Here is a 13773-nt window from a genome sequence, read left to right as displayed (position 1 = left end):
TGAGGACACGGGGAAGGGGAAGGGTAAGCTGGGACGAAGTGAGAGAGTGGCATGGACTTATAAATACTACCAAATGTAAAATAGCTAGCTAGTGGGAAGCAGCCGCATAGCACCGGGATCGGTGCTTTGTGACCACCTAGGGGGGTGGGATAGGGAGGGTGGGAGGGAGATGCAAGAGGGAGGAGATATTGGGATATATGTATACGTATAGTTGATTCACTCTGCTATACAGCAGAAACTAACGCACCATTGTAAAGCAGTTATACTTCAATAAAGATGTTAAAAAAAATGGAAAAAAAATTAACAATTTTCTCTAAAATAAATAAATAAAAAGCAAATAATTAATGTTACTATATTTTTAATCTTAAAAGGAAATCTTTAATTTTCAGTCTTTGGTAGTGGTATGAAGTTATCTAAATATGCTCAGTATTATTATATAACTAGAGTTTCATCTTTCTCTTATCATTTTGAAAATTCAATATGTATTACCTTGACACATAAAAATCTTTGAATGACTTGCTATTCATATATAAAACTTTGTGTAGGTCTAATTGTCTTTACGGAAGTTCCTAGTAGAAGCAGCTGAGCCCACTATCAACCTAACAAGTATTAAATGACTTTACCAGTTTCAATAGATGCTAAGAATGATATAATCCGACTATAAATCATTATCTAGCCAGTGGATAACTGAACGCATAGCTTAGACATTCATTATTAGAACAATAGGAAGTCCAGAGGAAAGAAAGTTGATAAAAAAAACTTTCTGGTTCAGTGATTTGTAGGGAAGAGAAATCTCAATCAATTCTGCAAAAGAATTTCCAGTTTTTAACTAATCCAATCAGTTTTCCTAATCTTCCTGGTGACTAGAAACAGGTTAGGAGTGGGAAGTAGTAGAATGAAGATGAGGAGTTCTGTTTTTAACCACTGCCATTAAAAGCTTGGGAAAAAGATAAACCCCAAATCACCAAAGAACATTCTTTCCTTAAAATGTTTTCAAAATAAATATGTGACCAATCTTCAGAACAATGTACACCATGGATAAGTTAAAACTTTTAGGAATGGGGACAATTGGGATAACTCCTAAATACTGTATAATCAAGACCCAGGAGAAGTGACTTGTTTCCAGTTTCCTGGCAAGAGAAAATGTGGGACCATAGGGGCTGACATTTTGACATTTTATCTGAAACTGAAACAGAAACAACTGTGCAAAACACATGACTCAAACGAGAAAAAAACAAAAAAACCCACAAATGTATAACTCTAAAAATATGTGATCAATGTTTAATATTCCGAGGATTAAGTAACAAAATCGAAAAAATTTTTTTACTTGACTAGATTGATTTCCTCTGAATTCTTCTAAGAGTTATAAACAAACTATTACACTTATTGATTTAGAACCATCAGATTTTACTTCAGGAAAATCTAATACCTTTCAAAAAGTTATAATTTTAATGTTAGCACAAAAAATTACTTCCTAACATTTGTAAAAAACTTTTCCGCAGCCAGATTCCTATTTTTGAATTACAGTACTGCAAGGCACATACAGAACTCACCTCCTTCAAAACACACAGAAGATATACTCCCTGAAATAGAATTTTTAAAATCCTCAATTAGAAACACTACAAAGTTAGCAATTTTTAGGTAAAAATGTGGCTCCTACAGGATCATGCACCTTTCTTAAAATCAGTTCAGCACATATGTATAAATAACTCTTTTTTAAAACATTTGTACTTGAAATGTAGATACAGTGATGCTGAAGACAGCACTGAACAAACCTGAAAAGTACTAGAGCTCGATAAAGTTTATGTTATTGCCTTCATGAGAGACTATATCATCTCTAGTATTCTCAAAGACTTGCATTTAATAATGGGGTAACTACACAGGAAATAAAAGATTTTCTTTCTTTCCTTACTAACGATATTTCCTTCACCTCTAACACCAATTCTTTTATAAAGGATGCTAAATGAAATCTATTTTTTGTTCAGTAAAACTGAGGACAGGACCATTTAATTGCCTCTACTAAATTTAATGCAGCTTAATTAGGGACCAGGTACATATTTGCCTCTGAAAATTTTTGGTCAAGCATGTCTAACCATAAAAGCAAATGGAATTTTAAGAGGTAGATTTTTTTTTCCCAATGATGCATTTTGTTAATAAACGTATTGTCAAGAAAATAAAAACAAGCACTGAGTGTGTTTTCTTGTATAACGGTCTAATGAAAAGAAAATTAAAAGATAGATATGATATTTGTTACAGTCTGACATTTAAACAGTCATAGTATTGGATGTTTTGTGACCAGTGCATTTTGGACTCTTCAGCATCAAAATACGAGTCTGCCAACTGTATTAAACCCTCCTCCACCCCCACCACCAGTTGGTCCACAGCTTCCTGGTGGATCATTGTCGTCAAATCCATTGGGCCGAAATGAACAGGATGCGGATGCAGCTTGTAGGGCCCGGGCTCGAGCATTCAACTCTTGTTCCTAAAATTAAAAATAGTTTTTATGAAATTAAAATTCTAAATACAGTGGATGGGTATCATCTACACAAATATTTTTAAATTGCCTTAATCCTTAATAAGCATCCTTCAAATCTCAGTAACTTTAAAAATATTGATTACACTAGTCTTTACCAAATCTTACTAAAGTCGAGTACCTAATCACAGATGGAGCGAACAAGATAGAGAGCAAAATCCTAGTATAACTCTACAGAATGACAGATCCTAAAGGCCATTCTCTTTCAGTACCCCCCTTTACAGAAGATGAAACTGAAGCTCCACAGTCTTAAAATTTCTCTACAGAAATATCACAGTTCTTGCAACACTCATCACCATATACAAGAATGGATTTCTATTCTAATACACAGAACATAGAATTCAAAGGTTACACTTTGTCAAGTGGAGCTATTTTGGAAGTGGGTGATTACAGTAAAAGGTATAAATAATGAAAGAAGGCTGAATTTTTTTTCCTACCCTTTCCTCAGAATATTTCTCAGTAAATAACAGAGCTCAAAAACACTGCTAAGGGACTTCCCTTGTGGCGCAGTGGTTGAGGATCTGCCTGCCAATGCAGGGGACACGGGTTCGAGCCCTGGTCTGGGAAGATCCCACGTGCCGCGGAGCAACTAGGCCCGTGAGGCACAATTACTGAGCCTGCGCGTCTGGAGCCTGTGCTCCGCAACAAGAGAGGCCGCGATAGTGAGAGGCCCGTGCACGGCGAAGAAGAGTGGCGCCCGCTTGCCACAACTAGAGAAAGCCCTCGCACAGAAACGAAGACCCAACACAGCCAAAAATAAATAAATAAATAAATAAATTTATTAAAAAAACAAAAACAAAAACAAAAACACTGCTAAGGAAAATGGAGCCTGTCTCCTTACAGTATTACTTAAAACTTTCCCCTGCCAGATTACTAGAACTTTTATAAGGAACCATATTCATCTATGTGCCTGACACATATTAGGTGCTCAGTAAATATTAATGATTTCAGACTAGAACACTATTAGGTACTTGGCCATGAAAGGAACAAATGTGAATAAGCACTTATTTATTTATTTATAAAGAAACTGCAAATTCATTTGGCAAGGTGTAGAACTGGATTCTAAAACTGGCACAAACTCCTAGAAAGAAAATATTCTGATATATGTCCATGTTCCTGGGAAAGAGTCTGTAACTTTCAAGTGAGGTCATTGGTGTCAACAAGGTCTAAAAGCCACTGGCAACAGCACAACCCTTAAATGGTTAGGTATAATCATCCTGAAGAAGTTTCACAGTACAGTCAACATTAATAACAAAAACTGTACTACTTCCAATTTTTCAACTAAAAGCCCAATTACTTTGCTCCTCCTGGCAAGGTAATTTTATTTTATAATTTCTAGCTAAATTTTCTTGGTTGACTATTCTACCCCCTTCATGAGATGCCCAATTTTTATTATGGAGAATAAAACCCCAGGCTTACCCTGACATCTATCCCTCATATTACAGACACCCTGTTTCTCAGTAAGCATACAGCGACTGCTGTGTGATTCCCAATACACAAAATTATCAAGAACCACATATTTTTAGGGCTGAATGTGACCTTAGATAAGAAATCCTTATAGCAGAATGGCCTAATTAACCAGTCTCTGACAGGCCTTAGAGAGGTTTTTAAAACTTAATTTGCAGGATATTTCTCAAAAACATTTTTTTCATTAACTCTATCATTTACAACATTTATAACTGCTGGCTCTTCTGTATCATGTCCAACCACGCAATATTTTTCAGGAGCTATAGTAATTCATTCTTCAATTTGTAAAATTAAAGTAAGAATTACATACACTTTACAGATAGAAAATAAAAGCTGCAATGGATGTATCAGAAATAGACACAAAAATAAGAAACAAAAATCCTCTATTCTGGCTCTGTAATCTATTAAGCTATCTAAACAAGCAATGAAAATATGACTCTGTATCTAAGAAACAATATCTGGTTTAGGATACAGATCACGTTCCCCAATGAAATAAATAAAACTGAGTAAATATGCAAGGCAGAGTTCAAGAAGTTCTGCTCTCAAAAGATATGGCAAATTTTGTCTGGACTTTGTTAAGAAGTGATTTCTCACCAGAAACTATGTTGAAGGACCTACAAAATACAAAACTTAGTAACTCCACTGTTTCTGAGACACCTGAAACCTATATTATATTTTAAGATAGAGAGCTTCCCAAGAAAGCAATATTCCTTTTTTACTTTCTTAGCTATTTATAAAAATACATGGCTCGAATCTAAAAAAAAGAAAAAAAAAAAAGAAAGTTTCTGAAGAACCTAGGGGCAGGACAGGAATAAAGACACAGACGTAGAGAATGGACTTGAGGACACGGGGAGGGGGAAGGGTAAGATGGGACGAAGTGAGAGAGTGGCATGGACATATATACACTACCAAATGTAAAATAGATAGCTAGTGGGAAGCAGCCGCATAGCACAGGGAGATCAGCTCGGTGCTTTGTGTCCACCTAGAGGGGTGGGATAGGGAGGGTGGGAGGGAGACGCAAGAGGAGGAGATATGGGGATATATGTATATGTACAGCTGATTCACTTTGTTATAAAGCAGAAACTAAGAAACTAACACACCATTGTAAAGCAACTATACTCCAATAAAGATGTTAAATAAATACATACATACATACATACATACATACAAGGCTGAGGGAGAAAAATGTATGATATTCTGTTTTCAGAAGATAAGCTTAAACTATGGATAAAAGTAGGGGAAACTGCTTTTCATTTTCTTTCTTTTAATACAGATGACAATATTAGGTAAATGTCAGAAACTATGAATCTCAGGGCACATGTAATTTATATCACAAATTTATATCAAGTATTAAAATTAATTCTTATTTCAGCAGGGGACTGTAGGTCTAGTGACAAAAAGGAGTTCCTGTTGCTTTGGGACAAAAACCTTTCAGTATACTTAGATCTCTCATTGAAATAAATCTGTAAACATTAAATTAATCCATCTTTTTTTTTTCCTTTACACAGATATAATGTATACTCTTCTGTATGTACGATGAAGAAAAAAATTAAGACAAACTCCCACCTTCTCCAAAGAAACAAAGGAAGGAAACTGAGCACGAAAGGAGAGAACTGTCTGCGGCTGGTGTGGGACACATGGGGATGGGTGGTGCGACTCACACAGCTTTTCCCTCACTGGATCCTAACTGAAAGCATGATTTTGGTAGTCCAGACACTAAAATAATGGAGACACTCCTAATGGAAGTTGGGGGGAGAAATATATATGAAGAGACAAGCCCTTTCCAAAATTTACATTAAGATCAGCAATTCGCATTGCTCTCCTATGTGTCAGGCTATATGATACAGAGTAGAAAATAGTTTGTCAGATAGGATTTTTTTGCCTAGGCTTTTCACAACCACTAATCCTGCCAATACTATAGAAACAGCAAGAGTCTTTCTAACACTTTTAAATCTAGCTGTGACTTTACTCAACTCCACACCCTTATTTTTACTAAGATCTGATTAAGTTTTTTACAACTGTTTTATAAATAGGTATAATGCTATTTCTTAAAGCCAAAGTTGTATCCTAGACATAGCAATCTATTACACAGCATTATTACTATGAAATGGGCACAAACTTTTAACTATACCCCAGGAATGAATGTAAAAACAAAATTGAGAATAAGAGCAAAAACATACACATACAGGTTCCACGTGTTCAAAACTAAAAAATGATAGCTGAAAACGGCTGTGTACAAAAATCTCAACATCACACATTCTCACTGCCTGGCAGTTATGAGAACATGTTCATCAGGAAAACAGAAGAAACACTATAGTCTCCTAATACAAACTTAAGATGCCAGATGATTCAGTTACACAGTATGAGAAACATCACAATTCAAACCTTACCAATTATATTACTGTAATTAAAGGGAAATAATAAAGTCTAAATATATTTAAGTTTCTAATTAAGAGTTGAGTATGTTTTTGTAATTTGCTTTAAAAAAGCACTTTGATAATGAAGCTTTAATAGCCTGAGAGTCTTAATACAGGTAAATAAATAAATACCTTAATTTAAAATTTAGTGATATCTTTTTTGCATTAAACAACTGGCCTACCTGAGACTTAAAATGGAATTCAGAACAACTGCACAACACTGAGAAACTGAATTAACAAAGTACATAATGGTTTTCCTTTATAATGACCTAAGGGTATTAAAATAATAATGAAAAGAATGGCTCATCACATACAAACACTGTAAAATCAGGATGTAATGGGGTAAATGGCAAGATAGAGAAAATCATGTAGAGCCAGGTTGCAATACAAGTAGTTGTTAGGGTTAAAAGAGCTTTTGGCATTCCAATTACATAAATTAGAGTAGTTTCTGCATATTTCCAAAAGTCAAGATTGCACTGGGCCTTATTTTCATATTTTATACTGTAGAAAATGTCTATTTTAACCTAACCTTCTTACCCTCACTCCACCTCTCCAATCTTCAAGAATCATGATGAGTCCTATCTAAGTGCTTATTTGATACGTAGCGAGGAGGACATGGTTGAGTATATTCTATTACCTTGAACATAAGCCTTCTGACTGGATGTTAGAGTCTTCGGCAGTGAATAATGAATATTCTGAGTTTCTAATTTTTTTTCTGTAAAATGTATTGTTTCTGTGTGACTCTGGAACATTGCCATACTCCTTTGAAAATGTATCATGTATCGTTATTTGAGTATTGTTTAATACAGTAAATTTGAAAACTTTTGAGTAAACTTCCCTGTAAAAATCAGTACTATTTTTTCTCTTATTCTGTATCCTTTAGGAGTCTGAAACACAAAATTTTTAGAAACTTATTTAAACTCATACAATCATTCGGACTACCCAATTAATACACCTACAATTTTAACTACAATTTACTGCTGGTCCTTTATGTTGATAGCAAGTTGGCAGGTTTCAAAGAAAAATGCTTTCAGCAAGGTCTTTATTAACTTTAAAGTAAGAGAAAGCGCTAACTCTGTGCGAAAAGTATAAGTAAATTCAGCTCATATGAAACCTTTATTCCATAGTTTTTATTTACTAATTGTTCTATTATTGCCATGATTCTACTGATCAGGTCCTTAAAGAATACAAATATCCTTTCTTTACATATTCTACCTTTTAGTGTCCTTTATTTTATCCACCTGACTGTCAATAAATAGTCCTTAAAATATTTATACAAAGGTCTAGAAGGAATAAATACAAATTTAGCAGTTGTTTCCCCTGGCAGGTGGGACTGAAGGGAAGAGGAAAATACTTCCATTTTATTAAACTTCCTATATTTCTGTATGGCATGATTTTACAATGATCACATCTTTTGTAATTAAAAACAAACAAGGGCTTCTATACTGCATCTACTTGTGACTTTTCATAACTAATTTGTAACATTAGAAAGAAAATTTAGTTATATAGGTTGAACCCATTTCATATAAACCCAGATTCAAATTTTGAAATCACCACTTTGTAAATTCCTTGAAAATGCAGAAGTTGGATTTCAAAATTAAGGCACTCATTTAACCACCTGTCAGTTGTTTAAATATTTTCCACAAATGATGAAGCTTATATTTCCAACTTACCTGTAAATACAGTTTATTGTCTTTTGTTATAGCATCCATTAGTTCTTTCTGTAGAGGTGGGTCTCCATTTACCCAGAGTCCAGTGGTTGAATTATTCCCACTTAAACTATTAGTGCTGTTCTGTTTTTTATACAACAGCACATAAGCTGTGTCCTTGGGAAACCTACTCGTAATTTTCTGGACTGACTGAAATGAAGTAAACGTCACTCTGCTGTCATTAAATAAAAACCATTCTTTTGACATTTCCTTATTTTCCAAATCCTGTTCAGTAACTGCACTGGGACTATCTCTCCCTAGTAAATGACTCTGGGAGGAGGCTAATGCCAGCGTTTCGGGCTGGTGGCACATCTGGTACGAGGACTCTGTACCTGTGATGTTTCTGGCATAAGAATAGTAATGCCCGCTTTCAGAGGACACACCAGAGTGAACGACAACAGAACTCAATAGATAGGGCACCAATTTTGGGGAGCAAGCTTCTTCAGTCCCAGAAGGCTTTAATTTTTTAGCTAGATTCTCACTAATATCAGTGAAGTCAACATCTAGAGACCAACTTTCTGACAACGAAGAGAAAGAAGTAGTTCTTTTAACTGGCAACTCCAAAACCAGTGGCAGTGACACATTGTCTAGGATTTTTCTTCTCACATGATACTTCTGATCGTATGAAAATCTTAGGAGAGTAAGAATAAGATATTCAGGTTCCTCCGTGATTTGCATAGTTTTCTCGGCATTCTGCAGAGAGGCACAGTTTTCACAATAATATTGGTTGTCACCAGTAAGAATCTCTGGAGCCAAAAAATAATTTAGTAAGTCAGTTACTGAAGATGTGGTTTCACCTCCTGGTTTCTGAGGTACATCTTTATTAACAAGCATCTTGCTAGAGTCATTAGGGACAGAAGTGTCTTCAGTACAGCGAAACTCATCAGGACTGTCAGCCATTCTTTCATTCACAGCTGAGTAACAGGCAAAGGCAGCTGTGGATGGATTACAGACTCCTGGTTCTTTTGAAAGACCAGGTACACTGGCCTGCATTAGACCACCATCTTGTGTACTGGGTGATGATGCCGGATCTTGAAAAGACAAGTTTTCCATAGAAGAGGAAGGACAAAAGGCAAGTGAAAGATCTGTAAAGGCTTCCACTTTTTGTGAGGTACTCCTGCAGTTCAAACAACATATGTGAGTTCGTAGTTTTCCTCCAAACATTTTTTCGATTAATGTCTTCTCACCATCACTTGTGCAAGGGGTCTCTGTTAGTACAGCTGCCTTATTGGCTACTTCTTGTAAAGAAGTTTCACTGCACCCCAGACTTTCAGAAAGCTTGTGTGAAGACTGAACTTTCAAGATCTTTTCTTCTTCATGGAGCCTGTAGAAGAGTATATCATTATACAGCTACTTTGCTTAAATTTAAATGTAATTTCTTCTTTAAAATACTGGTTGCCTATATAAATAGCCAAATTATTCTTATCAAATATAATGCTTAACTAAAAAAAAATCGAGCTTCTCCTGCTTTAATCAAGAGGAATATTGAACAGTTTGAGAAGGTAGATCAGAAGAGAAGTTAGGAACTGTTCCTACCCTATATTCTCATTACACTTCCTTCATACTGCTATTTTATAGCACTTATTATAGTTAATTATATATGTCCACTAACTGTCTTATATATCTTTGTTTGACTGACACCTCACAGAAAGCCTGGCACAAAGAAACCACTCAACATATCCTTGCTGAATGGAAGGAAGCTTGCGTTCAACTAACTTTACTAGTCATTCACATAACAGAAGGGACGCAAAGACAGGGAAATACAGGAAGATAATAGGTTTTATTAACTAAGTGATAAGAAGACAATAAAATTTACCAAACCCACTGAGTTATGGTTTAAAGAGCAGTTATTAAATTTTTTTGTCTCAGGATGCCTTTATACTCTTAAAAAAAATTGAGGGACCCAAGAGCTTTCATTTATGTGGTTATACCTATTAATATATACTGTATTCAAAAATTGAGAATAAAAGTAATAATGCATTTAAAAACAATAATAAACTCATTGCATGTTAATATAAATAACATATTTTAAATAAAAAATAGTTATATTTTCTAAACCCCAAAAAACTTAGAAGAATGGCTCTGTTTTACATTTTGCCAATACTTCAAGTATCTGGCTTAATAGAAGACAGGCTGGATCCTCATATCTGCCCAGCATTCAATCGTGATATGTTGTTCTGGATGAAGTATATGAAGAAAATCTGGCCTCAACTACATATACACAGATATGCAGTTCGAAACGGGAAGAGCCCTGAAAGTGTTTTGGGAACCCCTAGGGGTCCTTGTACCACACTTTGAGAACAGCTGGTCTAAAGTAAGAAAATTAAAAAAAGAAACCAAATTGAAAACAAAAGAACACATTAAAAAATACAATAAATGCAAGGTATTTTAGGGATTAACAGTTGAAATATGTCTTTAAAGGTAAAAACAATGTTTTGTAGAAATAATCTGTTATGAAAGAACATAATTCAAATCATAGCTTTAGAAATACTTTTTACCTGTCTAGTAGAAACCTGAGGTATTCAGAACAGTCTTGTTGTGATCTGGGGGTAAACCATGGAGGTCTGGAAGCCTCAAAGAATATCCGAGGTGCATATGCTTCTCTCTTTTGATAGAGAAAATACAAGGGAGTGATTCTCACACCATGAACCAAATAACTGAAATCTTAATATATAATGCTTAATAAAGATTACTAAAATTACATTGGCTTAACCTTTACCACAAAGTGCCAAACATGGGAGCACATAAAATTAGTTAGAAATAAATTCAGGTAACTTTCAGTCATAACTTCTTATTCTGCAGAAGAGAATTAAGATCTAGAGAAACTATGTGACTTGCCCAAGGTCATATAGCTAAATTAATGGCAGAGGGGATTATATCAGAACCCAAGTCTCTTTAAATTAATATAATGCTCCTGGCATTATCCCTCTATGTGCTTGAGTCCACAATTAAAAAAAAAAAATCAAATCTGAAAAAAACTTTAGTGAATATATATCCTGGCTAAAGTAATAAGGGGCATACTCTACAGAGCCATGCATACTTATTTTAGGTGAAAATTTCCTTGACTGGGTACACATGTCATAAATGTACAGAATATGAACACACTGGTTAGGGACTTTTCACTGGTTGCTGACTTTCTTTTTTTTTTAGTACAGAGGCAGTTTAGTGAAGTGGTTGCTAGTGGACTTTAGAGCAAGCTAGGTTGAAATCCTAGATTTTGCCATGACAAAAAAAAGAACTGAAAAAGGCATCTGAAGAGTTGTGATTATAACTTGAAAATTTATAATTTATTTGTGGTATATGACAGAGTTTTCAGTTAAGGAAATTTTTTATCAAAATAGGGGTGTTTATGGCATTTTGAAGGAAAGGAATTTGGTGGACTGGTTGAACATGGGTTCCAGAATCATTTGGTTTACATTCCAATCTTGCCGTTTGTTTTCATGACCATGAAAGCAAGTAATGTAAGTCCCATTTCTTCACCTGTAAAATGGGTATGCTACCTTATTACCTCATAGATTGATTTTGAGGATCAAGAGATAATATATGTAAACCACTTAGCACAGGAGCTAGACAAATTTAAATGCTCAATAAATGTTAGTTTTATTAATTATAAGAAGAAAAGCCTTTAAAATTATATAGGGAAAATCTACCTAAAACAGTCCTTGTCAGGCTGCTATCAGATACGGTCTCAACTATGACAAAACTTTAATTAGGTTCTCTTGTTAATTCCTTTCGTCTTTTGTTGGGAGTTTGGAAGCCTCCTAAAATTTTTTCCCAATAGTTCTAACTTAGTAAGTTAATATAGTATATATAATGTATTTATATCTACATGTATACGCAGAGATACACACATACATATATACTATACAGCTGACCAATGAACAACATAGGGGTTGGGGTGCCGCCCTTCTGCTTAGTCAAAAACTTTACAGAATACTGAAAAGTTATACTGTAAAGATATACTGTGTATCTGTTCACGTATCTGTGGTTCCGCATCTGCTGACTCAAACCACCATGGATTATGTAGTACTATAGTACATATTTATTGAAAAAAATCCATGTGTAAGTGGGCCCCTGCAGTTCAGACCTGTGATGTTCAAGGGCCGACTCTATACAGTATACAGTAAATACAGACTAGTGATAAAGCAAGTGCATAAATCCATTTACTAGAAAACAATGTTTGGGAGTTGCAGGGAGGAGATTTCATCTCCCTTGGTCCTGAGATGTTAAATTTAATTTGTGAACATATTTCCCCCAGATAGAAAATAGTATAAATGATCCTTTGAGTATCTCATAGGCCATCACTAATCATATCATACGTCAATCTTGTCTTGATTCTTTCCATTTAAGAAGTTATACTTGAGATATTTCTCCACTTGTAGACAGGAAACAAACCATTCCTATCAACTCAATTCCACCGATTCTGAATCTATCCTCTCTTCTGGCTGTAACTACCTGCTCCTTTAGACCTCTGTGAAACTAAGACAATCAGAGTATAACCAGAAAATAATATGTATTATTTATAAATGATATATATTATTCGTATGTATCATTCAAAACTTAAAGTATAAGTTCCTCGAGCATAAGGGTTCCTTTTTGAATGTTTATCAGACTGCATATTGTGTCTCTCAATAAATGTCTGTTTACTATGTGATGTTCTTGCCATTAGCATAAACTCATTTCCTTGGAATAATCTGTGGACATAAATGATCATCACAAAATGTTAAGCTCTAGAACTTAATAGGTAAACAGCTTATCCATTAAGTTCTACAGCTTAGAAGTTTAGTCATAATTAAAGGGTACATATATTAGAAATGGGAGAAAAAAGAAGCCAAGATGCCACAAAATTATTTTAATTGTTCATTTTTAATTGTTCATTACTGTGAAGATCTACCGATTAGTATCTATAAACTTAACATTAAAGATTCATTTTTAACGATTTCTTCATGAAGGAGCTTTATTTTTGGATAGAAAATCAGATTTTATCTATAATAATCAGTATAATGAGTCAGTAAAATATTCATCTACAAGAATGTAAAGCAGAAGGGAGAAATAAAAACTTAGAGCATATCCTGATTTTAGGCAGTATCTTTTTAGATTTCTATGTGGATTTGTTGTGTTGGGAGGATATATATTATTTCATCAGCTAAAAAGGTTCACCAAGTTTGGTATAATGTGAAGTTTAAAGAAGATTTTCAATGCAATTAACATATACACATTACACACACACTCACCTGTGTATGAGCCAAAAAGGCAAAAAGATGCTGTAATTTTTTCATTAATGAATTGCACCCATTTAGATTTAAAGATAATACTTGTCTCCTGAAACTGAAAGATAAATATAATTTTTGTATACATGTATACACACGATGCATTCTTTTAAAAACTAAAGAGAAGTTAGTTCAAGAACTTATTATCCTCAAAGTAAAATTTCACTTACCTGAAGGCCCTTTACCTGGCAAAGTCACTGCCTACAATGTAGTGAAGAAGGAAGAGAATGACGGTAATTGAACTCTTACTACGTGGCCTGGCAATGGCCACGTGCAGTCACACATTATTCCTATCTTCTGGATTAGCAAATAGAAATAGATTAAGCTATTAACTAATAACTTAAGTAAACAACCTTTAAATTCTTTCAAATCTGCAT

The 13773-nt window shown here is 34.5% G+C and overlaps 1 protein-coding gene and 2 long non-coding RNA genes across 4 annotated transcripts in view; 1 reads left to right on the top strand and 2 right to left on the bottom strand.

Moving 5' to 3' along the window:
- LOC309627823 overlaps positions 1-6948 on the top strand; it is a 108657-nt gene extending 101709 nt beyond the window's left edge. The window contains exon 6 of the long non-coding RNA XR_014243974.1: positions 5509-6948. This is a non-coding gene — a long non-coding RNA (uncharacterized lncRNA). The remainder of the gene's footprint in view (positions 1-5508) is intronic.
- Positions 1-13773, bottom strand: part of LOC309627831 — a 190789-nt gene that overhangs the window by 19098 nt on the left and 157918 nt on the right. The window lies entirely within an intron of this gene.
- USP38 (ubiquitin specific peptidase 38) overlaps positions 1256-13773 on the bottom strand; it is a 32405-nt gene continuing 19887 nt past the window's right edge. For both annotated transcript variants that reach the window (XM_082390009.1, XM_082390010.1), the window contains exons 7-10: positions 13361-13454; positions 10625-10731; positions 8091-9450; positions 1256-2482 (exon numbers count right to left, since the gene is read on the bottom strand). In XM_082390009.1, coding sequence (XP_082246135.1) covers positions 2321-2482; positions 8091-9450; positions 10625-10731; positions 13361-13454 — 1723 coding nt within the window. In that variant the 3' untranslated portion in view covers positions 1256-2320. The remainder of the gene's footprint in view (positions 2483-8090; positions 9451-10624; positions 10732-13360; positions 13455-13773) is intronic.

Source organism: Balaenoptera borealis (genome assembly GCF_965194805.1).
Source record: "Balaenoptera borealis genome assembly, chromosome: 4".
Taxonomy (NCBI): Eukaryota; Metazoa; Chordata; class Mammalia; order Artiodactyla; family Balaenopteridae; genus Balaenoptera; species Balaenoptera borealis.
This window is presented reverse-complemented; position numbering and strand designations above follow the sequence as displayed.